This window comes from Salvia splendens, chromosome 20 (genome assembly GCF_004379255.2).
Source record: "Salvia splendens isolate huo1 chromosome 20, SspV2, whole genome shotgun sequence".
Taxonomy (NCBI): Eukaryota; Viridiplantae; Streptophyta; class Magnoliopsida; order Lamiales; family Lamiaceae; genus Salvia; species Salvia splendens.
The window spans coordinates 6,993,698-7,015,481 of record NC_056051.1 but is presented as its reverse complement, the minus strand read 5'-3'; the positions used below and the strand labels follow the sequence as shown (position 1 = coordinate 7,015,481).

General features: G+C 34.8%; 1 protein-coding gene, 1 long non-coding RNA gene and 1 pseudogene across 2 annotated transcripts; 1 reads left to right on the top strand and 2 right to left on the bottom strand.

Annotated features, from left to right (window-relative positions):
• Positions 1–699: 699 nt before the first annotated feature.
• Positions 700–3,727, bottom strand: LOC121781869 (beta-amyrin 6-beta-monooxygenase-like). Its single transcript, XM_042179569.1, has 4 exons — positions 3,225–3,727; positions 2,672–3,112; positions 1,981–2,168; positions 700–1,188 (listed from the first exon to the last, which is right to left on the bottom strand). The coding sequence occupies exons 1-4, from the start codon at positions 3,709–3,711 to the stop codon at positions 895–897; spliced, it is 1,410 nt and encodes a 469-aa protein (XP_042035503.1). The 5' UTR covers positions 3,712–3,727; the 3' UTR covers positions 700–894.
• Positions 3,728–12,273: 8,546 nt separating this feature from the next.
• Positions 12,274–13,990, bottom strand: LOC121782586. The gene is made up of 2 exons (XR_006046432.1): positions 12,644–13,990; positions 12,274–12,537 (listed from the first exon to the last, which is right to left on the bottom strand). It is a non-coding gene; the product is annotated as an uncharacterized LOC121782586 (long non-coding RNA).
• A 3,739-nt stretch (positions 13,991–17,729) lies between these two features.
• On the top strand, positions 17,730–21,293 carry LOC121781382 (annotated as a pseudogene).
• Positions 21,294–21,784: the final 491 nt, after the last annotated feature.

The following is a 21,784-nucleotide window of genomic DNA, read 5'->3' as shown; positions in this document are numbered from 1 at the left end:
ATTCCAATTTTATTGTTTGGTATCACAAAAATGCTTGGATTTGAAATTGAATTGCAATTCCAAATGTTTCAATTTTACAATCTGAATTTCATATCAAAAAGTAGAAAAATAGAATTCCAATAGTCATAAAATTAGATAGCTTCACTATATAATCCACAACACACACTTCACACACGACACACACCTCACACACTACACACACTAGTTCCACACACTAGCTTTTGAAACCCCAAGTCAATCAAATTAGTTCTATTATAAAACATTAGTCCATTTTGCTCCATTTCTACAACCATGAACATCAGATATTTCATTTTGCTAAGGTTTTTTTCTATTTCCTATTTTATGTACTGCTGATGCACTTAGTGACCGCTGACTTGCTGTCGGTGTACCGTTGAGATCATCTGCTGGATCAAGACTTCAGTTTTGACTATATTGTAATTGTTTACTAAGTCTTTTTCTATCATTTTTCAACAAAATACATAAAAATACTAAAATATACTCCCTGTCTCAGCTAAAATAACACATTTATTAGTCAGTACGAGATTTTAATAAGTGTTGGTTATTGTGTTTAATTGAAGATGGAAAAAGGTGGGTGTAGGTATTAAATAGAGATAGAAAGAGAGTTGAATATTTAATCATTGAGAGAAAAAGTCATTAGGTGTATTAATTAGAGCGAGAACGTTTCCAGAAATAGATATGTGTCATTTTATTTGGGACAAATTAAAAATGAAAGTGTGTCATCTTAGTTGGTACAGACGGAGAATAAATTATGCAATTTAAGAACACAATTTGCATGATTGACATTTAAAACGAGCCAAATATAGGCCTTAAACACAACAATCAAGCTATAGTAACTCAAGACAATTGACCGAGATGAGATCGATTGATCTGTTTTTAATGAGGATGGACGCGAAGGGGAAGGCCGGAAGCCGGTGCAGGCGAAACGCTGAATACCATCTTCTCATTTGGAATGACCTTTTCAAGTCTAAACCGTTTCACCAAATTGTGGGTGAACACCAATACTACAAGCCTAACATAGTTTCTCCCGGGGCACATACGCGGTCCTCCTCCAAATGGAACGTAGGTGTAAGGTTCCGGACCACTCCCCTCAAACCGCAACGGATCAAACTTCTCCGGCTCCGGGAAGTAGTTGGAGTTCATGTGGGATGAATGAGGCGTCCACAATACCTACATAGCTCTTGATAAGTAAAGTTACGGCTAGGATTAAATCTTGACTAATGACTAACACAGCATCGGACGGTCCCTGAAGCTTGATTAGTTCCAGCTCGATGCTGCTTCTTCACTTCCTCTCTTAATGATTTGCTTAGGATCATTGCAGCTAAGCAATTAATGTCCACATTGAGTGAAGAACGGCAAAAAAAAAGAGAGGATGTTGTGTAATTAGATAATTAGGCGCTTGGCCATGAGGATATTATTTCTATAATTTTCATTAGTATGTACGAATTTTTAGCATGCTTCGTTTTGTACTTTATTACCTTTACGAAATACAATTTTCTCAGTATTTAATGATGAAGTTGACCTAAACAAGTACTCCCTTCGTTTTCAAAAGATTGATAAATTTGTAAATAACACAAATTTTAATGTGCAATTGATAAAATAAGATAAATATGAGTGACTCATTTCTAATACACATTTAAAGGTCTTTTAAAGAGCGAGTGACTCATTTCTAATACAAATTTTATTATAAAATTAATACGTAAAAGTAGGACCCACATTGCATATACTTTTTCAACCCAGTTTTTACTATATTTCTTAAAACCCGTGCTAAATCAAAGGGGTTCAATTAATCATGAAAGGAGGGGGGTATTGACTATGTTTTGTGTAGGTGAATAAAGGAAATAGGTTGCATAGGAGTATAAAAAAATAGAATCACCACACATATAACTATGGAGTTCGCAAAAAAGTCACACTTATCATAGACGAAGGAAATAGTGTATACTCCACATAAATAAATCTCACCTTCCATCCTTTAGGAATGGTGAAACCTGCATAGGTGAATTCAGCAATGCTCTCACTAATACCTCCTATGGAAGGGGGAGTTAGCCTCATGCATTCGCGCACGACGTTCCACGTGTACTTCATCTTCTCCAAATCCTCCATCGCCAGCAACTCATTAGGGCCTTTCGATTTTGCAATCTCCATTTGCTCTGTTCCAATATTATTTTTCTTCCATTACTACAAAAATTATAGAGGGAACTTTTCTACCATGGTCATCTTTCAGTCTGCGCCTAAAAATATTACTATAAATATAGTTTGTATTTTTCATCATTGTTTACTAGTCCAAATCAATATTTTAGGTCACTCACACATCTAAAATTGGATCTCTACATTTGCTCAAATTTGTTAGTTTCTGATCCTAAATACTCTCTCTATCCCATTAAATATGAAACACTTGTGAATCGTCACGAGATTTTATGTAGTGTTGTTTTGTAATTTAATGAAAAGAAAGTAAAATAAGAGAGATGAAAAAGTAGATGATAGTGAGAGTAATTAATAATTAACAATAACATTAAAAACTGAGAGTCAAACCATGTTTTGACCATATTAATGAGTTAATTATCATTCTAATTAACCATTTTAAACCCAAATTTTGTTCATATTTAACCTAACTAATATTTGAGTTCAGGATAGAAAGACCACCAAAACATACCTTCGAAAACCTGATGATAAATGTGGGGAAGCTCGGCAAGATAATAAATGACATTAGTGATCAATGAAGAAAGTTCATACTCGGCGCCAATAAGCAAACCAATAAAGACATTAACAATCGTGCTATCACTCATATATTCCCCATCTTGATTAGTTGCCACCACCATCTTGGACAGAAGGTCCTCTCCCTCGCTCTCGGCCGCCCTCCTCTCCTGCACGATCCTCAGCAGCTCGCGGCGCACCACTCTCCCTCCTCCCACAGCGCGGTTTAGAGTCGTCCCAGGCAAGTTTACCGGCAAAGACAAGATCCCTTTAGTCAGAAGAGATAAGGATTTCAAGAAATCGCCCGAGTGATCCAAATCCCCCCGGTTCATAAATATCATGCACGCCAACGAGAGGGCGTACTTCTTTGTCGATGGAAGAGCCTCCACCACTGAGCTACCTGTTGGCAAGTAAAAACAAAAAAAATAACATATAAATATCCCACATCAATATCAATAGAAAACTGAAACCACTGTATAAGTCTGATGGGCCTTGTGGATTTCTATAACTACCTCTCCATTCGGTTTCAAGATGCTCACGAGCTAACGAGTCCATCACTGGCACGTACTTCTTCAAGGCGTCCGGTTTGAGGATGTCGTATTGGAAGTTGTCGAAGGAGGCCTTTGGTTCTTGACACCTGGTTCTTTCGAGATCTGGGTATATAGCCTTTGCCAATGAAGGAAGCGACCACCGGGCGAAGAGTTCGTTTTGGTTCTTGAAGATGAACTTGTTGCCTTGTGCGCCGCATAGCACCGCTATTTTCTCTCCAAACAACGAGGTTTTGAATGCATCTCGAGAGTATTTCTGCATTCTCTCCTTCACTAGCTTCTCTGAGCCTAGACGGTCGAGCTCCATGTTTTCTCCGAGAAACGGCCAACCCATGGAGCCAGGAGGAGGGTTTTTCAGGTTCCCGGAGGCCCTTTTTCGAATGGAAAAGATGAGGTATATAGAGAGAGGAAGAAGAAGGAGAGGAAGAAGATATGGGTTTAAGGTATCCATTGATAATTTAATAAGCAGCTAGCTTGGTTAAGATGAGAGAGGTAAGTGTGGACGGCCAAGAATGTACATATATATAAGCGATATATGCTTCAAGATTTAACACTCACCCCATCCTATACTTTCTTCGTGCGACCCACAAAAATATGTGCATTTCATTTTTGAAAAGTTATAGTATTAATTTAATAATGTAGGTCTTACTATCCACACTGACACTACTTTAACTACCATTCTCGTCCTCTCTCTTACTTTACCATACAATTCTCCCCATCTCTCTCACTTTACCAATTTTGTCTTAATTTTCATACCATACTCATTGTCCATATTTTTATAGACGAGGAAGTATTAAATTTTATAGATTATGTAAATTGCCGGAAATGGTGTGGAGAGAAATTCCAATCAGTTACTATCAAACTAACTAGTGTTCAATCTATGAGCAGTAAAATTTAAGGTTCAAACTCTACTAAAATTCCAATCATATCTAACTCTTAATTTTTTTTGGATAGGCAAATGCATAGAAATTTAAATGTTACTCCCCTCTTCCTTGTTAATTGAGGCGTTTCTGTTTTACATGTAGATTAAGAATAGTATTTTAAGTGGATGATGAATAAAGTAAGAGAGAATAAACTAAGAGATATGGTTACTTTTTATCAAAAATTGAAATGACTTAATTAATTTAGAACTTTTCAAAATAGTAAATTAACTCTATTAACATAGAATGGAGGGAGTGTATCATGTTGGACTCAAACCCGAGATCTGTGGCCTCAGACTTAACCCCTCACATCTAACTCACAAGTTGACATTAAATATGGTGCAGTTATTTTATATGCTAAGTATTGCTAGATTGCTGGTATATGACATAATCTAACTCAGTAGTTGACATTCTTAAATGATGTCTTTACTATTTAAATGATTCTTGAATAATGGAGCACATGGAATTGTTTATTACAAGATTTGAAATTATATTGTTGAACCTAATGCCTTAAGCCACGGTTTAATTTTGTCTAAAACTTTGCATTGGAGAAGCTCAACTTGTGAAAAAGCGTTGACCGATGCCCTCTTTCTTAGTTATATACTCCTTTCGTCCGTCATTTATAGTCTCATTTTAATTTGGCATGATTTTTAAAAAATTATTTGACTTTGTTAAATAAAAAGGATTTGAGTGTAATAATTGTTTTATATATTGTTTTATAATAGAACTTTAAATCACAACATCGTTAAATGGCAAAATGAGATCTTTTTCATCGACAATAGAAGACACAATTTGGTACAATGAACATGGATCGAACATGTGACAGAGGACCACCACTTAGTATATATTATTAAAATTCTAAATCTACATAATTTGAAGTGGTAAGCCCGAAATGAATGTGATGAGTTAGTCAGGTATGGAGTTCACTTACGAAAAATGAAAAAAAGATAAATGTGTCTATAAATGGCGGACCGCCCAAAATGATAAACACGTCTAGTTTTGGCGGACAAAGGAACAAATTAGCTAAACTAAAGCTCAAGTACTGCATATGGTGCCCTGAAGGTAGGTGTGTCTTTAAATGGCGGATAATATGAAAAACCAAAACATGTCAAGTTTTGGCGGATGACGGAAGTACTCCCTCCGTCTGCGAATAGGAGTTCCATTTCTTTCCAACACGGATTTTATGAAATATTAAAAAAAGTGGGTGGAAAATGTGGCTCGTAGGCGACGATGAAAGACAGGGATGTTATAAAAATTAAAATTGAAGAGATGGACAACGTCCAGTAGAAGTGTCATGTCGAATTCAATTTCACCTGAAATTAATATGTGATAGGTCTTGAAAGCACCCATAGTCACCTACAAAAGAAAAGAAGTGAAATCCTAGTTGGAGTGCCAAGGGATACGTTTTCACATGTAAAGAACAATATATTTGTGTTTATTTCTAAATAAATAAAATTTTTAAAAATATCTACTACCTTTTTCCTACCTTAAGCGTCACATTTTGCTATTTCAGTCCGTCCCATAATAAGAGTCATATTTCGCTTTTACCATAAATAGTAAGTAGACTTCGCATTCCACCAATCAATTCTACTCACATTTTATTATAAAACTATTATATATAAGTGAAACTCATAGTCTACTAATTTATTCAATCAATTTTCCTTTACATTTCTTAAAACTCGCGCCCACCCTAAATGTGACACTACTTAACGTGCAACGGAAGTAGTATTTCATAAAGATTCTAGTGACAAAAGGACTCAAATTACGAAATTTAATGGGCTTAGCTGGAACAAGTTCATAGACCTGCCCCATATTTGCCGTATTGAAACTTTTGCAAAACCATCTAAATTGGTGATTTTAATGACTCCCTCCGTCCCAAGATATTAGACTCGTATACCACTTTGAGGTGTTTCAACATATTTGAGTCATTTCTATGGTAAAAATCTACTTTATTATCAACTCTACTTACACCACTAAATAACACCTCCTAAATTCTTATGCCAAACGAATTGAGTCTAATATCTTGGAAAGGAGGAGTACTAAATTTAAAATTCACAAGAAACGGTAATATTCTTCCCAAATTCGTTATTTTAGTGACCAATAGCTTTTCTGCAATTAGTTCCAATCAATAGAAAATTTGTTTTTTACACTTGAGCAATTTGTTGTTTACACTTTAAGTGGAGGATGTCCCAACAAGGAAACATTATTCAATTTAAGTGGGATGAAGAAAGGATTATATTATTAACCAAACGTTATTTAAGGTCACCATAATACAAACGTTAAAACAATATTGAATCTTTTCACGTCTTGGGAATCAAAATAATCAATAACCTCATTGATATCGAGTTCTAGTGTTTATAATCACATCTTGTACGTATATACTCCATAACATTTCAAATTTCAATGATGTGAATATGTTGTACTCTCTTCATGCTAAAAAAAAATTAGACAAGTTTTATCATTTTAGGTCGTCCCTCAAAATTAGATCACGTCTAAATATAAAGAGGTTTTAACTAATTACACACGACTAATAAGTGGACCCCACAATCCACTAATACTAATTTCACTATCATTTTCCTTTCTCTTTTACTTTTTCTAATATCTCACTTACTTTACTAATTGCACACTAAAAATGTCATTTACTAATTTATCTATTTTTTGAGAACGGAACATGGTATATTTTCTATGTTGCATATTCCAACTAGCTGGTACAGAATTAAAATTTTGGGAATAAAAAATCAATAAGATCAATTTCTTTTAATGCCATACTCTTTCCGTGAAATAGGTTATTTTGAGGACAATGTGAGTTTTAATGCATAATTAATAAAATATGAGAGAATGAGAAAATATAGTTGAATAAGTGTTACTAAATGGTGGGATCCATAAATTGTAAAATAAGAAAGAAAAAAGTTTCTGTAAATAAGTATAGAATATTTTTAAAAGAAAGATAGAAAATAAACTATAGCTTTTTTCTATTGGCCAGAAGGAGTATGAAACTCCACGTAAAGAGGATCAAGAATTAATTAAATCCACATTTGAAGAATACTACTAGTTGTAGTATTTATAAGAAATGCAAAGTCTTTGTTTTTTTGTCATTGTCCATTTAATGCATAAATTTTATATTATTATGTCTATTATAATTAGTGGGTACTTATACAAGTTGAAAATCAAAATTTAATTAATATTTCAAATTTTCACTAAATAATTATTCTTCATAAAATATTGAAGAAAATGAACCCCCACCCGCTCCTAATTTTATAAGTAAAATATTTGGCAGCTGGTATATGACATATCTATCTCACTATTTGACATTTTTTTATGTTGCATTTAATATTTATATTTATCAGAAGTTGACGTGAGATTACCTACATTGGTTCTTGAATAATGGGGTTGCGTTAGTGTGCTGCGTCAGTGTGCTAACTAATTTACAGTAATAACTAATAACTTTCAATATTATGTATTAAAAATATCAACACAAAGACATAATTATATCAATACAATATGTAAATTTAAATATCAACACAAAGACATAATTTATCAACACAAGAAAGATTGATAAATTTATATTTTTGTGTTATTTTTAACATACAAAATTGATATTTAATTATTAGTTATTACTATAAAAAGTTAGTATTTGATCACACACCTGAATAATGGCACATGGAATTATTGATTATTACTTCTATTGTTGAAACTTTAACCTAACGATTTAATTCTTTCCGATAAGAAATTGGAGTGAACGTGGATCGAACAAGTGGCCGAGGACCACCATTTAATGAATAATTTTAAAATACCCAATCAACATAATTTGAAGTGGTATGCCCAATTTATAAAGTACGATGACCCATTTTCCTTTTTGAGTTGTTCCAATTAAAATGATTCACTAAAAAAAAGCGCTGGATAGTGACAGAAATTAGTGACGGCGGCTGCTAGCTCAACTAGGGTTGGAACGGTACGGTATACCGCGCCGAAATGGCCATACCGCATACCGTACCGAAAAGTGCGGTATGGCCAATATGCATACCTTTACCGTACCGTTTTTTTCGGTATACCGCATACCGGTATACTGAAAAGTCGGTATACCAAAATTCCGATACCGATACCTTACCGACATTTGCGGTATACCGAAATCACGGTACGGTATACCGAATACCGAATTCCTCCCCAATTATGTATTATGTTTAATAAAATTATATAATAATATATTTTATAAAAATAATGACAATCATTTCTGAATTCGGGCTTTACATATTTACAATAGAAATATTGAAGGCGAATATTCAAATTTTTATTTATGAAAAAAAACATTTAATCCATATATTTTAAACATATATTTTTTCTTATAGAATGGAGTTCTATATTTTAGCTCAGTAGCTAGTGTTGAATGGTTAGATTTGTGTTCTTATTGTGGAATGATTTAATACATGAGATGAGAGTGATATTAACATTGATTAATTTCGTTCTTAAACACTATGGATAATCTGATTAAATGATACTTTTGTTTCATAATGATAGTTTTAGATTTTTGGATGATAAAATGATACTTTTGCATCATAAAATGATAGTTTGAGGGGATAAAATGATAGTTTCAAATGATAAAATGATACTTTTGTTCCATAATGATAGTTTTAGAATTTTGGATGATAAAATGATACTTTTGCATCATAAAATGATAGTTTGAGGGGACAAAAAGATAGTTTCAAATGATAAAATGACACTTTTGCATGATAAATTGATTGTTTGAGTTATTTGGTTGGATAAAATGATACTTTTACATCATAAAATGATAGTTTGAGGGAACAAAATGATAGTTTCAAATGATAAAATGATATTTTTGTTTTATAATGATAGTTTTAGTTCTTTGGATGATAAAATGATACTTTTGCATCATAAAATGACAGTTTGAAAGGATAAAATGATAGTTTCAAATGATAAAATGATACTTTTGTTTCATAATGATAGTTAGATTTTTGGATGATAAAATGATACTTTTGCATCATAAAATGATAGTTTGAGGGGATAAAATGATAGTTTCAAATGATAAAATGATACTTTTGTTTCATAATGATAGTTTTAGATTTTTGGATGATAAAATGATACTTTTGCATCATAAAATGATACTTTGAGGGGACAAAATGATAGTTTAAAATGATAAAATGATACTTTTGCATGATAAATTGATTGTTTGAGTTCTTTGGTTGGATAAAATGATACTTTTGCATCATAAAATGATAGTTTGACTATGCAAGTTTTAATGTAAATTATCATTTTAATGTAAACAATAGTTGGAACGTCCAAATGAAATGATACTCCATATTTATTCTTTTTAATAAAAATGAAATTTTAATTTTCAAGTACTTTATTTATTTTTCTTTATTCTACCTCATTAGTTCCTTAAAAATAAATATTTTATGGACTATGCGAGTTTTAATGTAAATTTAGTTAAGTATGAAAAAAAGAATAATAGTTTTAGATTTTTGGATGATAAAATGATACTTTTACATCATAAAATGATAGTTTGAGGGGACAAAATGATAGTTTCAAATGATAAAATGATACTTTTGTTTCATAATGATAGTTTTAGAATTTTGGATGATAAAATGGTACTTTTGCATCATAAAATGATAGTTTGAGGAGACAAAATGATAGTTTAAAATGATAAAATGATACTTTTGCATGATAAATTGATTGTTTGAGTTCTTTGGTTGGATAAAATGATACTTTTGCATCATAAAATGATAGTGTGACTATGCAAGTTTTAATGTAAATTATCATTTTAATGTAAATAATAGTTGGAACGTCCAAATGAAATGATACTCCATATTTATTCTTTTTAATAAAAATGAAATTTTAATTTTCAAGTACTAAATTTATTTTTCTTTATTCTACCTCATTAGTTCCTTAAAATAAAGATTTTATGGACTATGCGAGTTTTAATGTAAATTTAGTTAAGTATGAAAAAAAGAATAATAGTTTTAGATTTTTGGATAATAAAATGATACTTTTACATCATAAAATGATAGTTTGAGGGGACAAAATGATAGTTTCAAATGATAAAATGATACTTTTGCATGATAAATTTATTGTTTGAGTTCTTTGGTTGGATAAAATGGTACTTTTGCATCATAAAATGATAGTTTGAGGGGACAAAATGATAGTTTCAAATGATAAAATGATATTTTTGTTTCATAATGATAGTTTTAGATTTTTGGATGATAAAATGATACTTTTGCATCATAAATTGATAGTTTGAGGGGATAAAATGATAGTTTCAAATGATAAAATGATATTTTTGTTTCATAATGATAGTTTTAGATCTTTGGATGATAAAATGATACTTTGCATCGTAAAATGATAGTTTGAGGGGATAAAATGATAGTTTCAAATAATAAAATGATACTTTTGTTTCATAATGATAGTTTTAGATTTTTGGATGATAAAATGATACTTTGATGGAATAAAATGATAGTTTCAAATGATAAAATGATACTTTAGTTTCATAATGATAGTTTTAGATTTTTGGATGATAAAATGATACTTTTGCATCATAAAATGATAGTTTGAGGGGAAAAATTGATAGTTTCAAATGATAAAATGATACTTTTGTTTCATAATGATAGTTTTAGATTTTTGGATGATAAAATGATACTTTTGCATCATAAAATGATAGTTTGACTATGCGAGTTTTAATGTAAATTATCATTTTAATGTAAAAAACAGTTGGAACGTCCAAATGAAATGATACTCCATATTTATTCTTTTTAATAAAAATGAAATTTTAATTTTCAAGTACTTTATTTATTTTTCTTTATTCTACCTCATTAGTTCCTTAAAAGTAAAGATTTTATGGACTATGCGAGTTTTAATGTAAATTTAGTTAAGTATGAAAAAAAGAACAATAAATGAAGAAGTGTTTATGAATAGTGAGACTCAACTTAAACTTATAAGTAGTGTAAAGTGTGGTGATTTTTTTTAAATTGATCAATTTTGTGAGACAGTCTAAAATAATAAAATGAAACTATTTTTGAAAGATGGATGGAGTACATTATACCTCATCTCATATTTTATTAAAATATAAGGCCATAAACTATTATTTTTCATTGAATTGGATGGAGTATATTATATCTCTTACTTTATCAATTCTTTTATTTTATTTTATTAATTGTGAATTAAAACTTGTGTTATTTCAAATGTTTCTATTTTTTTATAAAAAGAGGTAGTATCAAAATAAAATGCACCACATCATGTGAACGTACGAAATACAGTAATATAGTGACGTGTTAAACGTCTAAATACTCCGTATTAGTGGTTAGTAGGTCAACAACTACACAGACTAATTAATGAAAAATAGCTTATGGCCTTAATTTTGAATTGAATTACATATATGATCTTCAATTCTTCATAATACTGTCGAATGTTAAATTAATTTTGCAAATATTGTAAACTTATTCAAAATTTCATCAATAAAATAATTACTACTATTCGATAATCTATATAGCGCGCGTATGACTAAAGAATGAGTAATCACCCACGTCAGCAGATTAACTCTTAATCCTAATTTCTCGATTAAAGAAAAATCCAAATAAAAATTAAAAACCCAGGTATATATCTGCGGTATATACCGTATTTGCGGTATACCGCATCATACCGAACCATACCGCAATTGCGGTATGATGCGGTATACCGCAGTATATGCAAACTGCATACCTTTACCGTACCTAAAACTGTCGGTACGGTATGATACCGTACCGAAAAGTACGGTATACCGAAAATTCGGTATTTTCGGTATTTTTTCGGTACGGTAAGTGCGGTATTTTCGGTATATTTTCCCAGCCCTAAGCTCAACAATTTGTAATAACCGTTTTTTTAAAACTCCCTATTTAGTAGTGTTTTTGTCGAATTAGAGATTTATCACTCTCTTATCTCGTTATTTCGAATAAAACTCGTTGCCTTTTTAGCTTAATGTAACCGAGTTCGCAAAACCAAAAGTGTAAGAGATGAGCAAATAAACTAAAACAATATATGTTATGTAAATAAAAAAATATATAAAACAAACATAGAGAAGGGAGGACGATGATATTTTTATTCCGAACTAAGGGGGATCGAGAACAATATATATTAACTTTTATAAATGTTTCACATATGATTTGAGAATGGAAAGAAAGAAAACTTGGAAAACACTATCCTATTACAAATTTTAGGAATGCTAAACTTTGGGCCTTGTCGTCCGAGCCCAAGTCGCACCCACCGCGGCCCGGTCAGCCCGTCGGCCCAGGGCAGTGAGCCCAGGCCCTCTAAAAACAGCAACAACACAGCAGCCGTGTACAGCAATGGCATCCAAGTAGTCTTCTTCCCACCTACAAGTCAAGAAGAGTATTAAATGTTAAAGAACAAAGGGAATTAATGAAACCTTTATTTGAAGAAAGGAGACAACCCCTTTTGTATGGTAGACCAAGAACCTACCCAAATGGGCAAGTCAAAGTCTGAAACACTCTCTCCCTCAAGATCAGCCTGCAGCAGCTGCAACTCTGCACTCTCACCTCCAACAAACCTCTGCATCCTCACTATGTACACCTGCAGCACCTGTTCCTAACAGCCACCTCACTCCCTGCACATCCAAACAAGTAACCTTAATAAAGGGAGTACTTATACTTCAAGAAAGAGACGAATGAAGTAATTGAAAGGAGTAGTGAGGATCACCAACAAGGGATCTTCTGCAATATGAAAACAAAGATGGTGGACAGCCCATTTAATTCCTCAAAAAATACACCAATACCTGCCTATAAAACCCCTTTCACACTCATCAAATTTCCCCCTTCCACATATTTCGAAAATTTCAGCAACATAGCAAGTTGAGTAAGTAAGAGAAATTCCAAGTACTAATCAGAAACCTCAAGAGCAGAAACCCCCTTCAAGAGGTAGTAACACACAACTCTCCTTATGACTCATTTCATCCATGTAGAACACCACTACACAATCATGCTTAAGTACAACAATATCACTTAGCAAACCTACGACGAAGAATCAGTAACAACCAAGATAGGGGACCCCTTTCACATTCCTTGTGTATGAAATAAAATTAGAAAAAAAATCATGTGTCAAGAATCACAACAATTTCTCCACTGCAATACACACATTCTTATCTGCACTTGTGAGAACAAAAAACATATATAGAAACCATCATGTATACACAAGTTCCTTCAAGTAATGTTTACCCCTCACAATCAGTAAGAAATAAGTTCAAAACTGTAAGCCAAAGGTCCAGATTGTTCAATATGCCGATTTCTTCGAAGAACAACTACAATCTGCCTAAATCTAAAACTATGAAACAAGGACAGACTCTGCCTAAAGAAACCACCTAAATAGCTAAGATAGGAAGACTTAGCTTAGGAAAGAGCCATCCGGAGACTCCGAGCAACGACGGAAAGAAGCTCCGTGAGCTCGAACTGCACGACGGGCTGGTCTCGGCGCAACAGCGGCAGTGACCGACGGGCATGCAGCGACGGAATCCCGGAGAGTCGACCGAGGAGGCGACGAGCTCGCCGGAGAGGGGACAGCGCCGGCACGGGCGTTTACTGCCTCGACGCGACGGGGGAGACCCGACTGAGGCGGCTACACTGCCGCGGCGTCGGCTGGAGACGGAGGCGGCACCGACTTCGCGCAGGCAGACTACACCCAACGCGAGACGCCGAGGGGGAGACGACGGCGGCGCAAGACGGCTGCCCGGAGTGAAGCGCCGAATGGATGAGATAAAGGGAGCGGCGGATTAATTTAGGGATTGAGTTTTTTTTCCAAATTGGGAATGAAGGGGTTGGGGAAGGGGACCGATGGAGATAGGGGGGGTATATTAATTGGGCCCAGTTGTATTTTTTATAATTTGGGCCACTGCATTTCTTTTGGGGCCAAAGGAATTAGAAAGACATTTGGGCCTGCTGAGTAAATTAAATAGTAGGCCATCCTAATGTGTTATTCGATCGAATAATTGACGGACCACTAATTTAATTCCACGATAATAAGTAACTCACGGACTTTAGTTTAGTACTCGAATATATTTAATGTTAGAAAATGGTACGCTAATTAATTCCGAATTGTGGATAGACCTTGGAATGGTACGCTAATTAATTCCGAATTGTGGATAGACCTTGGATTTTTTTTTTAATAAATTGCATAGGAGGTAACGCCTTTTGTTAAACGCATAATTGGTAGGTCTCCGCTAAAAATTAAACCGCATAATTTAATTAATACTTAAGAACTTTTCTATGGATAAGGAAAAGAGAAATAGAAATGATCTCACGCTTAGGAAGGTATACACGTTAAATATCTAGCTTCTTAAGCCTAATTTAAGTGTACTTTATTTTCCTAAAGGGGCGTCGTCGCACGTCAAGTAAGACCGAGTCAAGGGACTTTCAATTAAGGAATTAAGCTCTGAGGTGGGCTTTCTTTTCAGAACGTGATCTTATATGAAAATGTGAATATTTTTTAAATATGTTGTCACACCATGTTTTGTTTTAGATTACCTATATGCTTGGCTATGCCAAATATGTTAAATCGAATTCGGGTCCCAATAAGGCCGCAAACCCTACTCGGACTAGTGTACACATATGGGGACGGTGTGCTAGCTTTCGAGTTGGCCGGTCCAATGACCATCGTGGAATGTGGCCACATTCCCGGTTCACATACGTTCAGATATGGTATTTATGTTTATGTGATTGCACAATCCATTTTATGAAATGAAAGGAATTTAGTGACTCGGACCTTTTTAAATAAAAACTATGTGTTCACTCAACTATGGCTGACAAATTAAATAGAACTATTTTTGGCACTGTGCTCACTGAGTATATCAAGTACTCAGCGCTGTATGTTTCTTTTCTAACGAGCAGGTTGAACGTGAGTGAGGCGACGAAGGTGTTGGGAAGAGGCCGTTAATAAGTAGTTAGGTAGCCCAAAGTAGTATGTCTTCATACATACTATTTTGTCTTGGAACCTTCCGTTGCATTTAAATGTTGTTCCTGGAAACTATGAATTTGATTTCGATACTCTGATTATGACTTGACTTTGTACTCATTCGCCTTCGAGACTATTCCCTCGAGTTAATTATTTCTTTTACGATGAGTTCATGATTGATGAGATTATTTTAGTTGCGAAATAGCTACGCTCACTAGTACTAGGGAGTTATGGTCGTGCACAATTAGTGACGTATAATGATCGAAAAGCGACAGTCGCTAAATAGTGACAGAATATAGATGGCGGCTTCGCTTTAGTGACGGAATAATCTGTCAATATTTCGTGACTGACGCTTTTTCCGTCAGTAGTTGTTGAGTTGGCAGCCGACGTCACTATCTAGCGATTTTTTTAGTGTCATTATAAAAAAAATAGAAACACATTTATCTTTATTTTATTCCCTCTTTTTTACTTTATTCTCTTCACTCAACTCACAAAATTAATTTGCATAAAAATTTCTTGCTGAGCCACTCATTTGTTCTTTCTCCAAGTTGTTTTGGGGTGATTGATTAAAATGAAATCGAAGCAATTCATATGTGCGCAGAAGGGCTTCGGAAGTGCCGAGTCGTTTTGGAAATTAAATCCGTCACGAAAGGTCTTAGATATTTTGGTCTATTACTTCCTGAGTCATAATAATTGAGCCGTCCAACTTCATAGGATTTCTAATTCATACCCATCTGTCCATAAAAATATGCATTTTTTTTAATCTGTCCCACAAAAATAGGCACTTTTCTTATTTAAGATTTTATTTTCTACTGAGGAAGGACTCATTTTCCACTAATAATACTTGATTGAGTAAAGCCCAAATGTGGTCCTAAACATATGACGTTTTTACGATTTTGGCCCTGAACATTACGTTTTGAATAATTCGGTCCCACACATTTAAAAATGGTCTGAATTTAGTCCTTTTTGGACGGTTCCGTTTAAAATTGACGGTCAACGGTTATTTAAGCTAGTTTGACTAAATTAGAGGCAAGATTAGAGTATTAAATTTTTTTCTTATGTTTGAAGTACAAATTCTCTCTCAACACAAAATCATCTTCTCTAATTAAAGCAAAGACAGTGGATCCCCTCCACCAGATCGCCGGAAAAGCCAACTCACAAACTCCTCCTCAAGCAGTGGCTCAAAGAGGAAAAGCTCATCCTCAACCGCCTCTCCTTCCTCTTCCTCTTCCTCTTCCTCTTCCTCGTCCACTCCACCGCCCTCCTCGTCCCCTTCTCCTCTGCTGCCGCACGCCCCCACCTCTGCCGCCCTCCTGATTCCCCTCCCTCGGCCCCTTACTCTTCTCCTTGGGTTTCATCTAGGCTATCTGGTACAAGACCGACTCCGAATACCATCTCAAAGAAGAAATAAGGCTTGCAAAAAGCAGAGTCTCCTTCCCGGAATCCCCTTATGTATCGTGGTGGTCACATGCATCCCCCTCAGCACCCCCCCGATAACTCCAGTACGACGGCGATAATCACCACCCTCCTCAGTGATAGCGCCCCCTCCCCTTGTATCTTTCTCTCTAATCTCTAATGTTTTCCTTGATTCACAGAGATGGACGTAAATCGAACTCCCTAGATTTCCCCAATCCCAGATATATAAATTTGTTCTGTTTCTAGCCAAGAATCATCTTTTATGAGAATGAATTTTTAACAGAAAAGGGAAGGGATTTGGTAGATAGAGAGAACGAGGGAAGATGATTCAAATTGATTTTCGAAATGGGATGAAGAATTGTCGTTGCCAGAGGATCTGTGCCGCTATCCCAATCCCTAATAACTCCTGACTAGCGGTGGCTTTCAACACCCAGCCGTTGCTGGCAACGTACTTCAAAAATAAGAAAAAAATTAAATATTTTAATCTAACCCTAATCCAGTCAAAATAGCTAACATGGCCGTTGACAGTCAATTTGAAACAGAGCCGTCCGAAAAAGGACTAAATTCAGCCCTTTTTTAAATGTGTGGGATCAAATAATTCAAAACGTAATGCTCAGGACCAAAATCGTAAAAATGTCATATGTTTAGGACCACATTTGGTCTTTACTCTACTTTATTTCTTTTTCTCATTAACTTTCTCTTACTTTACCAATTTTATATAAACACCCGCACTGAGTTCAAAGTGCATTTTCTTTTGAACCAGAGGAAGTATATTGGAATTTTGTGTAGATTAAAATTAATTGATAAATCTAATGTTGTTATATCTTTCATGATTATTTTTTTTCTTATAGCAATTATAATTCATATTATAATTTAAATTTTCTATTTATTAATTTTTATTAACTAAAATAAATTTAAAAAGGAACCCCACTACCCACCCCAGTTTAATACTCCCTCCATCCCACCACAAGTGATGGATTTCTTTTGGGCACGAGATTTAAGAAAATGATATATAGTGAGTTAAAGTAGAGAGAATAAAGTATGCGAGAGGAAAAAATCAGAGAGATAAAGAGAGAATAAAGTAAGAATGAGAGAATAAAGTAAGAGATAAGAAATAAAGTAAGAGAGAGTTAAAGTTTTGTTTTTTTGTTAAAAAGGAAATTAATCACTTGTGGTGGGACAACCCAAAATGGAGAGGGAGCATACATGTATGTCACAGTTTATTTATGAGACTATTCCAGTAATCATACAAGTTAAATAATACTCCTTCTGTTCCTCTCTTCACAAAATAATACTTTAATTTGCAATTTTGGGACATATACAATTTAAAGTGTCAGGTAGGGGGTGATATACTCTATCCGTCTTAAGTACTTGAGGCATTTCTTTCATGGGCACAAGATTTAAAAAATGATAGATTAAAGGTTAAAATAGAGAAAACGTAGAAGAGAGAAAGAAATAAGAAAATATGAGAGAGAAAATTTAAGGAAAAAATATGCTAATTGTGTTAAATGGAGAATGAATAAATTAGGAGAGATATCAAAGTAGAGAAATAAAGTAAGAAAATGAATAATTTAGAGAGAATAAAGTAACAACGATGATAACGTAACAAATAGAAAATGTGTTATGTCACTATCAAATATAGAAATGTTGTGGAGCTTTTCAAAATAGAAAAATGATTCAATGGCTAGATTGGAAGGAGTAGTATAATTTGCGGAAAATTTTTTAAAAATAGAAAATGTAGTAATTTGGGGGATAGACTAAAGTGTCTCGATAATAGTAATTTTGAATACATACGACCTGAGATTGGTGATTCCGCTACTCCTTTAGTTTCAACGAGATTTCTAAATAATAAATCAAATTAAATAAACCATTCAAGTGAAAATTTTACTAATTTGTATGAGTCATTAACCTAATCTAGCCACTAGATTAGGATTTAGGAGAATTGATTCTTGCCTCTTTAAATGTACATTTACTGTTTCGGATTAAAATATTCAGAATTTCTTGTACCTTCAATAGATATTGCATAGGTGTAGGAGGATTAGCTTTTCAAAATTTTGAAATATTCAGAATTTCTGGTAGAGTGCCTTTAATAGATATTGCATAGTTGTACGAGAATTAGGTTTTAAATATTATAAAATTGATTTAGTAGAACTATAATCAAAACGAATTCTTCTTTAATTTAAAATTTTCTTGGACTAGAAGTATGCAAATACTCTAGAATTGATTATTCAGCTTATCAGAGACTCACTTTGCTTGGTAATTTTAGTTTTTTTCTTGTCAATTTTTTAATTTAATTTTACTAAAATTTGTATTTCTACATATTTACTTTATTAGATGAAATTAATAGAAGTAATAAGAAAGTTTAATTTACAGGATTTTTTATTTATTGAAAATTATTGATTTGAGTTGAGTTGTTTAGATTGAAAGTTTTTCAGATAATTAATATATCTAATAAAATTGGAGTGTTTAGTTGTAGCAATTTAAGAAGGAACCATTTTTTAGTTACGCGAACTTTGCCAAATTATTGTTTTTTTAGTAAACTTGAGGTCTATCAAGTTTGAATTAATATCATTTAAGCTACTTCTTCACTATTTTAAACCATTTACAGTATAACCTCTACTAAACAAATTTTATGCGCCCTTGACAAGGCAATAAGATGATCTTCACCAACAACGGGAAGCTCGTGACGCCCTGGCAACCCTTATCCCTGATAAAAAAATCTTGCTTCCCGACTCCTCTTACATAGAAGGCGTGAGCCTCTTCCATAACTTCCAATACGACCTCCTCAAGCCGGAGGCCCTCTGCCAATACATTCAGGTGATGGACGCCATGGCCCGCGCCCATCTCCGCGATGACGGCTGGAAGCCTCACTATTAGAAATGGGTCACTCACCCCTTAAAAGGCCTCATAAGGGGAGGGTTATCCACACTTATATAGGTGGGGGAGGGTTATCCACACTTATATAGGTGAGCTAGGATCGTTACCAAGTCGATGTGCCAATACATCTAGGTGATGGACGCCATGGCCCGCGCCCATCTCCGCGATGACGACTGGAAGCCTCACTATTAGAAATGGGCCACTCACCCCTTAAAAGGGCTCATAAGGGGAGGGTTATCCACACTTATATAGGTGGGGGAGGGTTATCCACACCTATATAGGTGATTTAGGATCGTTACCAAGTCGATGTGGGACAAGATTTATGAATTTTTAACACGCCCCCTCACGTGTGGGCCGGAATGACACATCAGACTTCCATCACGTGGGTAGGCAAGAGAAGAGATAAAGAGATATAATCGATCGACTTGGACCCGCTCTGATACCATATTAGAAATGAGCCACTCACCCCTTACAAGGCCTCATAAGGGGAGGGTTATCCACACTTATATAGGTGAGCTAGGATTGTTACCAAGTCGATGTGGGACAAGAATTATGAATTTTTAACACTCACTCAACCGTGAAGGCCAAGCCACTGATCAACAAGTACATCTTCGAGCTGGCGTGCAGGATGTTCTTCAATGCGACCGACCCCGAGAGCCTGCAGAGGATCTCGAGGCCGTTCGCCCCGATGAGGAACGGGATGATGTCCCTGCCGATTGATCTGCCGTGAACAGCTTATGGCCGCGGGATCAAGGTAGGGAAGAAGGTGAGAGAGGAGATGGCGAAGATCGTGGAGGCGAGGAGGGAGGAGAGGGATTTGTTGTCGAAGATGCTGGAGTTTAAGGATGAGGATGGGAAGTGTTTGAGTGTGAATGAGATTGTGACTTTACTTGTGGGTTTGATGGTGGCTAGTGTTTGAGTGTGAATGAGATTGTGACTTTACTTGTGGGTTTGATGGTGGCTAGCCATGATACCACTGCTTCTGCGGGCATTTCGGTTGTGTTTTTTCTTGCACATCATCCACATGTGTACGAGGAGGTTCTCAAAGGTAAGAGTCGTTTAATCCCAAAAAAGAATGTGACTCCGCTTATAGTGGGAATGTAAACATATAAAATTCCCGCTTTAGCATAGAAATAGGTGTAATGGAAGTGTGGCATGAGTTTTGGAAAAAAAGGGTCTTCTGTACATTATTTTTTCTTACTTTATCGTTTTTCAAAACGAGTGTTTAAAATAAGCGTTTTGCTTATGGTGGGTCGGAGGGAGTATGAGACGTACATAATTCACGTGTTTATCCTGAAATACTCAATTGTTTACAGAACAAACGGCGATCGCAAAATCCGCGCCAGGTGAGAATCTAACATGGGAGGATATGGAAAAGATGAAGTACTCATGGAATGTCGTACATGAAGCGCTTAGGCTAGTGCCAACTGCAGCGGGAGTATTTAAGGAAGCCACAGCCGATATCTCCTTCGCAGGTTTCATCACTCCTAATGGAATGAAGGTATGAAGCACGGCCCATTTAGGCGAACCGTACATTTACTTAATATTTAATTTATAAATATATAACCCGAGAAAATTTCAGACGTTGTGGACGCCGCACTCTTCCCACAGCAACCCTGAGTATTTCCCGGATCCGGAGAAGTTAGATCCATCGCGGTTCAAGGGGAGTGGGCCCGCGCCCTACACATTCGTCTCGTTTGGAGGAGGAGCGAGAATATGCCCCGGGAGAACCTATGCTAAACTTGCAATGTTGGTGCTAGTGCACAATTTGGTGACAAAGTTCAGAATTGAAAAGGTTATTCCACATCAGAAGATGATTTCGGAATTTGAGGCTACGCCAAGTCATGGCCTTCATCTCCACCTTTACCCTCATTAGCTAAATTGTCTTGAGTTATTAAACTTTGAAACGACAAATATAAGGATTACCCTCCCCAATAAACGATATAAATGAGCATATCAGTTTATAAAGCAAAATATATTCATACAAAAAAAAGGGTTGAAACCTCAATCCTAAGGGCCTCCCACATCTCGGTCCGCCAGTATTGTGAGGGGTGTTAAATAAGGGTACGCAGTGACCCGTTAAAGGGGAGGGCCTAACCAGTGTTACAACTACACAACAGTAGTTATTAGAAAATAAAATGCGGAAAATAAAAGATTATTGCGGAAAGTAAAATACGAGGAGAACTTTAAAGACTACATTGTGAATGACTTGAATTCTATTCTCTCCATGGTTACACAACTATATATAGACTCTAATTCTAGCTAAACATGGAAAATATATTCTAATTATACTAATATCCTTTTTATTTGATTTTCCATAATCTTTATTGATTTCCTTCTTTATTCTTGTCATATCTTCATCCCTTG

What these genes read in the sequence shown, in the direction of transcription:
- LOC121781869 (XM_042179569.1), bottom strand. Translation starts at nt 3,711, where the DNA reads ATGGATACCTTAAACCCATATCTTCTTCCTCTCCTTCTTCTTCCTCTC. An exon ending in TCTTGAAACCGAATGGAGAG is followed by an intron (nt 3,113 to 3,224) that starts GTAGTTATAGAA and finishes ACTTGCCAACAG; the next exon opens with GTAGCTCAGTGGTGGAGGCT. An exon ending in TTATCATCAGGTTTTCGAAG is followed by an intron (nt 2,169 to 2,671) that starts GTATGTTTTGGT and finishes ATATTGGAACAG; the next exon opens with AGCAAATGGAGATTGCAAAA.